This window comes from Plodia interpunctella, chromosome 24, assembly GCF_027563975.2.
Source record: "Plodia interpunctella isolate USDA-ARS_2022_Savannah chromosome 24, ilPloInte3.2, whole genome shotgun sequence".
Classification (NCBI taxonomy): domain Eukaryota; kingdom Metazoa; phylum Arthropoda; class Insecta; order Lepidoptera; family Pyralidae; genus Plodia; species Plodia interpunctella.
In genome coordinates this window covers 4,226,729-4,235,925 of record NC_071317.1, presented here as the reverse complement: position 1 = coordinate 4,235,925, position 9,197 = coordinate 4,226,729, and the positions used below count along the sequence as shown (strand labels likewise).

The 9,197-nt window shown below is 36.3% G+C and overlaps 1 protein-coding gene across 1 annotated transcript; it reads left to right on the top strand.

Moving 5' to 3' along the window:
- The first annotated feature begins 145 nt into the window (after positions 1 to 145).
- On the top strand, positions 146 to 7,770 carry LOC128680482 (uncharacterized protein). Its single transcript, XM_053763679.2, has 5 exons — positions 146 to 662; positions 2,211 to 2,430; positions 4,978 to 5,142; positions 5,668 to 5,834; positions 6,534 to 7,770. The coding sequence occupies exons 1-5, from the start codon at positions 373 to 375 to the stop codon at positions 6,688 to 6,690; spliced, it is 999 nt and encodes a 332-aa protein (XP_053619654.1). The 5' UTR covers positions 146 to 372; the 3' UTR covers positions 6,691 to 7,770.
- Positions 7,771 to 9,197: the final 1,427 nt, after the last annotated feature.

The following is a 9,197-nucleotide window of genomic DNA, read 5'->3' as shown; positions in this document are numbered from 1 at the left end:
AAAATATGTAAAATGTGTAATTGTGAAATGTAACACCATCTTTTTGGAAGTTTGATGCTCCAGGTTCAGATTCAGGCAATGACAGCCGCTACTCGCGCGATTGTCTTGATCTAGCTAAGAATCTAAGTCCATGTAGTTTTATTACTTGTGCAAGCTTGATGACGCTTTCGCTTTTGTTTTAGCGGAAGGGTAAACTTAGCTCTTTCCATTCAAGCAGTTGTAATAATTTTCGTATATAATCTTCATACTATGATATCGATTCAAAATCGATTGCACTAGTTACGTAATTATGAATTTATTTGTTTACGTAATTTGATCAAAATAAAAAGTGACGTTTGTTATCACCTTGAACATAGATTACTATTGTTAAACATGAGTGGAGTGTTCTACCGTCGATTATCGTATTTAAAACCTCGCAGTTTTACAAATGATTCAGTGACAAACACTCTAAGGACGAGTTCAGTTAGATATTTTTCTAAAACACAAACAAAAAACATGAAATTTGTGCAATTTACATACAAACAGCCGTCCAAAGGAAACGATGACCTAAGAGTAGGATATCTCGAAGGAAACAATGTTGTGGATTTGAACAAAGTAGACTCCAGCTTGCCTACTACCCTCCTGGCCTTATTGAGAGGTGGACACTTGGATAAAGTGAAAAAGTATGTATTCGTTTAGGTTAAGTTCATAGGTTAAAATTCACAAAAAAGTTGAAGAATACGCTAAAGCATCGCTAAAGTATGTTCTGTTACTATCGCACTTTACAAATTATAATGATTTATCATTTTTATGAATAACAGATTTAATATCCACTATAGGAGGTGAAAGAATACAAACATTTCCTTTTTTAGCTCACTTCTAGGATTAGGCCCAGGCCTATGCAAACTGTTTCAAAGTACTTAAACCAAGTTGTGACGTTATATTTATCATGCAGTGGGGAACAATGTGGTCAGACAAAAGCTCTCTGGGTGCTCCCCATGGAAGCTACATAATTAACAAATTTCCACTTCTTATGTCTAGTAGTTGTTTTGGCTGTGTTATCTGTCTCAAGTAGCTAAAGAAGAATTCATACTTCCACTAATATTAAAATGTAGTTTTGCACATGGCTTTATGTGATAAGAGTGTAATATTATAAAAACTCCTGAGTTTACCTTGTAAAAGGAGAATCAATATAAAATTTTCAGCTATTCTTTTATTCCATACTCGGAAGGACTTGCCAGTCATACCTATCGCCATTTGATTGTAAGAGTTCCCTACATGGGATAAGTCTGCCATTATACTGTATCTTTCTTGTATTCATTAGAATGTTTATTTCCTTGCTTTCATTACTATTATTATTTACTTTTGGGGATGGCAGTGCGAGCACTAGACAGGTTATCAGTCCTCTCATAGTGAGATCATTTCACCCAGTTCCCCGAAACCCCTGATGGGGTGCAGGTGATAAACCTAAGTTGGCAGCGGTTCACTAAACCTACCTGCACATTTACAGAACCTGAGTAACTGGCCTACTGTAAGGTCTTTTAAGTCCTCTTCTGATAAAGCATCTGAGCTCATTATATGTCTCCTGGTTGAAACATATGCTGGTTTCCTTTTTTCATACAATAAAGTTATTACAAACTTGAGTAAGTAACTGGAAAACATTCAGGTGACAAAGGGTCCATATTTCAATGATATAGTCCTGTTACCAACCAGTTGATTTATTGGTTGGTATTTATGTATTTGTGATAATGAAAGTGTGAAAAGGATAGCTTAGTCTAATTGGAATTGCAAGTGGAAGGAGTTAATATTTTGTGTGACCACAATGCCTACCTAGGTAGGTGCCTAGCTATTATTACAAAAAATCTAGCATCGTTCTTATTCTTAGTTATACACATCAAATCGGCATCGTGGATGCCGATGGTTTTGGCATGGGATCTAATGTGCTGCCAGTCCCCTGGGCTAAAGTTGCTGCTTTTGCAATGGGTCTCCGCTGTCTGTTGCTTGCATTCCTGGTGAACTAGACTGTAGACATACAAACATATGAACATCTTCCACACACTTTTTGTTAGTCATATTTCCTCATGATTGAGGGTCTTAGTCATTATGTGAAATTAAACACACACAACAACTTTCTTGGGCATAATTAATGGATTGGTTTACCATTGCCTTCTCCTTTTCACACACAAGTTAATAATCAACCAGGTTTCCTCACGATGATTTTCCTTCCACAGACTACAGTCCACCAACCCAACTTCGGTGCCACTGTCTTCAGTGACGCTTGCAGCACCAATAACGGGCATGGACAAGGTGCTCTGCATCGGGTTGAACTACAAGGATCACTGCACGGAGCAGAACCTGACGCCGCCGCCGGTACCGATGATGTTCAGCAAGTTTGCCAGCTGTGTCATTGGACCCAACGATCCATTGAAGATCAGAACTAAAATTACACAGGTTCCTATTTTTTACCAACTTTGTAATAAAATCCTATTATTTATCTTTTTCGTACAAAGTTATATAAAAACTAGCTGTTGCCCGCGACTCTGCTCTTAACCCATGACATTCTCCAGCCATCTCCAACTATCACCAAACCAAAAAATCACCTCAATCCGTTGCTCCGTTTTGACGAAATTAATAGGTATTAGATTAATTGTGGACTTAACGCCATGTGGATTTACTACCAGTCATTAAACCAAATAAATCTTGCAAGATTTTGATCTATTGTCCTACAGAGTTTTCCATGTCGCTTCAGTTCCATGGCAATGGCAATATATGTATTACTATTATTTCCTGGATAGTCTCCCTACGAGGGAACTCCTCAATGAGCTTAGAAGCTATGAGGTGGATTAGAATTTATCTAGAAGTCATGCATGCACAGAAACAAAAAGCATGTATCAACAATTTTATTTTTATTCATTTTCCATACATTCAACCAGTTTGTCATACAACTTTCCATGTATTTCGTGATATATCTTGTTAAATTTATTCACGACTTAGACATGAATAAATTTAACAAGGCTCTAAGATATACAGAGACTGACACATTATATAAGTTTAAATAGATAAAAAATAATGATGCAATGAGATGGAACACATATCTTTGAGCACCTGTGTATTGTTATCGGAACAATAACTATCATTGATAACGGTACGTCCTTCGGTTTCACTCGCGTTGAAGTAAATGTCGTTTCCCTTTAGATATGGCAACAGGATCGTAAAGATTTGGCCAGGGAAAAGGTCAGGGATATTCCTCCTTATCATCATATTTCATCATAGTTGAGGGTCGAATTATCTTGTACATCTATGCAATATACTACAATATATGCTAAAACTTTAATTGATGTTTAATATAATGTGGCGCTGACGTTCTCGTAAAGCCGCGTACGTATATATTCACATATTTATTAGATTACGGGTGCAGGTATTTTTAATGTGGATACCTAGCAAAATAGGTCTACAAGTAATTTATTAATCCTACTAATATATAAATGCGTAAGTTTGTTTTACTTTCACGCAAAATGTCCTAGACGGATTGTTATGAAATTTAGTACACGTGTAGAATATATAACCTGCATGCTGTACGCATATAAGTATGCACTTCAGACTTATCTAAACAAGAGGCACTAGACATATTGATAGCAAGATTTTTTTTTTAAATTTAAATCGTAAATACATAATCACGTCTTTATCCCTTACGGGGTAGACAGAGCCTAGATTTGCGATACCCGAGAGCCACATGTAGACAACAAATTAGAAACTTCAAATTATACTTACTATTACTAAGGACATGATAATGGATGAAAAATCTCTATCATCCTCGCATTCGGAACTATGAGGTCATCACGCCCAGTTCAGCATGAAGCTCAGCGTGAAACATAAACCATAACAATTTCGAAGATTGTATATTAAACAACAGGTATTAATTAAACGCGCACATACGTTTTTTTATTTCCCAGACGTTCCTTTGTAAAGGGGTCCAAAACGTCTGGGAAATAAAAAAGGTATGTGCGCGTCTAATACCTGTTGTTTAATATAGTTCAAAAGTAGTTAATTTCGAAGATATTTAGTTTTATATTCTTCCTGCATATTCTTATTATGTAAAACATCATTATACCATTATGAAGCCACCTACGCACGACATGAATTACGACCTCAATTTGCTTCAATAATTGACCCCAATTTGTGGGGGCTAGGGTCAGATGGACCTCTGAATCACGACGCATTTTTGACTCCATCTGTCCACTTGATGCAATGATACACAGCTTTGTATTCCTCGCTGTAATTCAATTACTATAGAAATTATAGTCATTCGATTCATTGTGTAAAAAGACGGGCATTTCTCTCAAATTTACGTCTGATACAATACCAAATAATTTATAGCAAATTATTTTAGATATACATACAAAAATGTATCCTAGACATCATTATTTATAGCAATTTTTTTAAAAGTTTCCTTAAAGATACAGATATAAGGGCCCAATGCGGATTGGCCGGTTTTAACGACTGCAAATACAACCGGAACCAATCGCTCAATGTGCCACCCGAAGCACAGAGGAGTTGATTGTGGTCTTCGTTATGCTCTCTGACCTGAAAAATATAAAAGTCCGTGTTAGGTACTTTCCTAAAACAGCAGCGTGTGATTCCCGCCCTAGAGTAGGACCACTTCTCTCTCACTCACAGTTTGGGCCGCGGGGTTGCGACGCGGCGGCGGTAAATTTTAAAAAAATACTTACGTCTATAAAACGGTATAAAGCGCCATTGACTATTAGACTTCTTGCCCAATAATCTTACGGGTTTTTCGCGTGCTTTCGGGATAAAAAGTGTCCTTTGTGTTATTACAAATTTCCCAAAAATTGATCCAACCGTTTCAGCGTGAAGAAGAATAAACATATTCACAAACTTTCGCCTTTATAATATTAGTGGGATTGTGGACTTGACACCAATTTATGTGAATAATGGAATCGTCTACACTATTCTAACCTAAAAATGATTTGTTTCCAGAAAGTCGACTGGGAAGTGGAGCTGGCAGTGGTGATAGGCAAGACCACATCTTCAGTTAAAGCTGCGAATGCCTTCGATTATGTTCTCGGGTACACGGTCGCCCAAGATATCAGCGCCAGAGACTGGCAGAAGGATAAGAATGCTGGACAATTTCTTCTTGGCAAGGTCAATATCCATTCATACTTTATACTTTCCAAAGATATAGGTACAGGAGGGAAGTCTGTCTGTTACAGCTAAAACGCTGAGCCGATTTTAATGGAATTTTGTACGGATGTAGTTAAATATCTGAATTTTAACATTAGCAACTTTTTATTAAAATTTCTACCCCTAGGTATCAGAAATGGGGGGTGAAATTGTATAGCAAACGCACGCAAAATGGAAAATGTTAGCACTCTTTATACGTTACGATGCCTTCTTTAGATATAAGTATTATAGAAGGAAAGGTGGAAGAAAGAAGGGGGTCAAGTAGACTGGAGAGAGAGCAACGGCGGGAACTCCACCGACAAGAGCCTAGCTCCTTAATTAAATGATGATGACGATAAATAGTTACTATAGCTAAATATTACTAAATAGTACAAAACCAAGTCGTTCTACGCGTGTTTCTATTTCTTTTAAACCACGCAACCTCTATAGACCACGTGTGAAACCGGGCCGGGTCGCTAGTATATATTATAAATTTTATCTTTCCAGGCAATGGATACCTTTTGCCCTATCGGGCCGTGCATAGTGACGGGTGACGAGATAGGGGACCCGCAGAACCTGGCCATCAAGTCCTCACTCAACGGCGAGCTCAAACAGAACAGCAGGACCGACCAGCTGGTGCACAAGATTCCTGACGTCATTGAGAGACTATCCTCGTGAGTGTATTTGGTGTAATGTAGATGACAATGGCAAACAACTCCATTAATATTGCCAAGTCAGTCTCCTTCTTCGCGTGTCGATGACAAATCTACAACGAGTTACTGAGATGACAAATTTACAACTAAATATGTTCTTGCCAGTATCGAGTCACTTCGATAGCTTCAAGACAGTCTTTGTGTGTGTTACATTCCATTGACGACCTAAAGCCATCTGGAATACGACCGTAGTAAGTAGGGGGATATTTGGTGTGTGATTCCCGTCTTAGAATAGGGCCACTTCATATCCTCCCGTGGATGTAGTACGAGACGATAAAGGGCGCATAGCCTCATTAGGTGTCAGGCAACAAAAGCATTCCCAAGGAGGGACGTCAGGGCCGGTTGTAGAACCACAGCTGATTCTTCAAAATTTTAAGGTTAATTTTTTACGCAGACTCCGCTTTGCGGCTTCACCGCGGGTGAAACCAGGAGCAGATGAGAGTTAAATTTATAAAGATGGTGCAAACCTACACACTAGCGCCACTATCACATTTTTATCAATTTATTTTATTTGTTATCGAAACTAAAGAAGTAATCAGTGTGCGGATTTGCAGGTCCTTAATGATCAAACTTCAAAACAAGAAGTACTTTCAATAAGTCCAAATTTCGACCAAAAATATTCTTCACAATTATTTTTCCAATTTTTATTTTATTTTCCAGTGTAATGACGCTGTTACCTGGCGATATAATACTGACAGGCACGCCCGGAGGCGTAGGTATGTATAGGAAGCCCCCGCAGTATCTGAAGCCTGGTGATGTTCTCGAGAGCGAAATAGAGAAGATTGGAGTGCTCACCACCAGAATTGTTGATGCTTAAGCTTATAGTGGAGTCTAGTGTATATGATAAACTAGCTGTTTACCCGCGACTTGGTCAGCGTAGAATAGCCAATTAAGTCGAATTTTCAACATGATTTTCATACAAACTTTCATCCCCCACCATACTCAGCCCCCAGTCTGAGAGGTGAAAGTTTGTATGAAAGTTAAAGACACTGTTAAAGATGATCAGCCAATTTGTGTGGGAGACAAAAGTTTTTGTCATTTTTTGACATCGGTTTCTTTTGATACGGAATTAGTTTTACCATTTAAAAAAATTCTTATATACGAGATAAACATCTTAAGGTCATTGTAAAAAGATTATTTTCCATCTTGATCTGATCGGGAATCGAACCCGGGACCTCTAGTGTAGCAGTCCAGTATGATGACCATTAGGGTACAGAGGTCTTCAAGTACTTTGACAGTTGAGAGGGTAACCCTTCAAATGTAAGTAATATTTTTATACTATGTATCAATCGTTAAGTTTAAGAATCAAGAGGATATACAATCACATTACGTTTACAAAAAAATTAGGTAAATAATTTTGTTGGTTTTATTGTTATTTAGAAATGTTGCAAATTGTTTTAATATTTTGGGGAAAATGGTTGTCATATTTTTACTTCAATTAAATGCAAAAGTATAATATAAAATATCCGTGTTATAACTCAAGTAGTTTGTTTTTCTTACAATTATTATTATTATTTAATCAATATTACCATGTCTTTTTATGATTTTACAGCAACATAAATTAATATAGCCCTTTTAGAAAATCACTTTTTGTTCTTGTTTTTTCCTTGGAATGTTCAGGTTTGAAATAATATTCGATATATTTTCAACAAAGTTTACCAATAAATACTGTGAAGATTGTTAAGAAAAAACTGACTTGACTGGTTTGAACAATGTTCTACATTTTTAAATCACAAAAGCCATTGTAATTGACTGAATAGTTCACAATTTAGCTATATTCTTTGTAACCAATATTAATATTATTTACATGTTTTTTGTTGTGCATTTCATTTTTATGATTATAATTATGTACTTATATGCATTTATCCTTGTTACAATAAATTTGTATCCAAAAACATTTAGTGTCAATTTTCTTTTCCTTAATATAAAAACTCTTTACTATATTGATATTATTACGACACGTACAAAGTAGCACCATATTGATAAAATCATTATATAAAAATCATGGATTTAGTATGTACTTCATACAATCTACTAATTCCAATATAAAAATTAAAACTATAAGTCAAAACATACAAGCGAAATTATGATGATATTTACTTTTATTTTTCTGAAGAGTGCCAGAGTCTGCACGTTATCTATCTGTTACACTGAAGATATACTTTTATGTTATATATGAAAAAATATTTGGTAGATTTTATTTATTCGCCTCAAGTTAGGCTACTCATATTTATGTGGTAAAGTATATGCCAAAAGCGTTACAAGAAACTTAAAAAAAAATCATTATATTAATTATGTATCTAATAAATGAAACGCCTAAAAAGGAAGATTTTTTATTGTAAGTAGGCACCTACTTACAAAAAAAAAATCTTTTGCAACAAAAACATTTTCTTACTGTGGCCTTACTATCATTTATAGTCTGCAAAACCAACTTAACTGGTATCAATTTAAAGTGGTCGTATACACATCTCAATTCTGAACGCTGATTGGTGAATGGCCCTCGCAATTGGACCAATCGGCGTCTTCCGTTCTGACAGGAAGAGTCGTTTGCGCGCGCGCCGTTCCTTTTCATAGACTATTAAATTTAATTCTATACAAGGGGAGTTTTATTAGGTTAAGTGGCCTATACGGGCTATTGCTTGTATAGTGTGGCCTCTCACGCCGTAATGGTGAATTCAATTTATGTGTCTGGATAAAATTGTCGTTTGGAATACTGATACCCGCAGATTGTAGCTTTGTCTATGCGACGGATATTCATCGTTATGGATATTATTCGAGCAATTTTGTAGTTGAGATCTATTTTGTGTATTATTGGTACTATTATGTCGTTGCATTTATTTGTGCAAGATTGATTCGATTGAAATAGAATGATGATGTATTTCCTATGCAGTGTTCCCAGGATGTGGGGCGGTCAGTGCTTGAAGGATATCTTAAGGTTCCAATTTAGTTGCACATCGTATAAAGTCGACGATAACACTGTTGCCATGTCAACGAAGGACATCATTGCATGATACATTTATGGTCAAAGTGTGAATGGACCTATTCTTTTTATGCTTTTTTTAATGAAGGCAAGAAAACATCGTGAAGAATCGAGACCGAACCAACGCATAAACAATTGTTATCCGGTAACCGGCTACCGGCCGTAGGCGAAGGGTGCGTGTTTTTCTGACTTTATTAGGCCTACTTTGTCAGTTAGTAGTGTCATTTTATTTATTTCCTTGAATTATTCATAATTTTCACTAATATTTGATCTTAAACCGCAAGTGTCGTTTACAGATATTTTTGTTATTTGTATAGAAGGAAATATTAGACTTGACATTTCTA

Coding starts and splice junctions, on each gene's coding strand:
- LOC128680482 (XM_053763679.2), top strand. CDS start 373: ATGAGTGGAGTGTTCTACCGTCGATTATCGTATTTAAAACCTCGCAGT. Junction 2,431..4,977: donor TCAGAACTAAAATTACACAG/GTTCCTATTTTT, acceptor ATTTGTTTCCAG/AAAGTCGACTGGGAAGTGGA. Junction 5,143..5,667: donor GACAATTTCTTCTTGGCAAG/GTCAATATCCAT, acceptor TTATCTTTCCAG/GCAATGGATACCTTTTGCCC.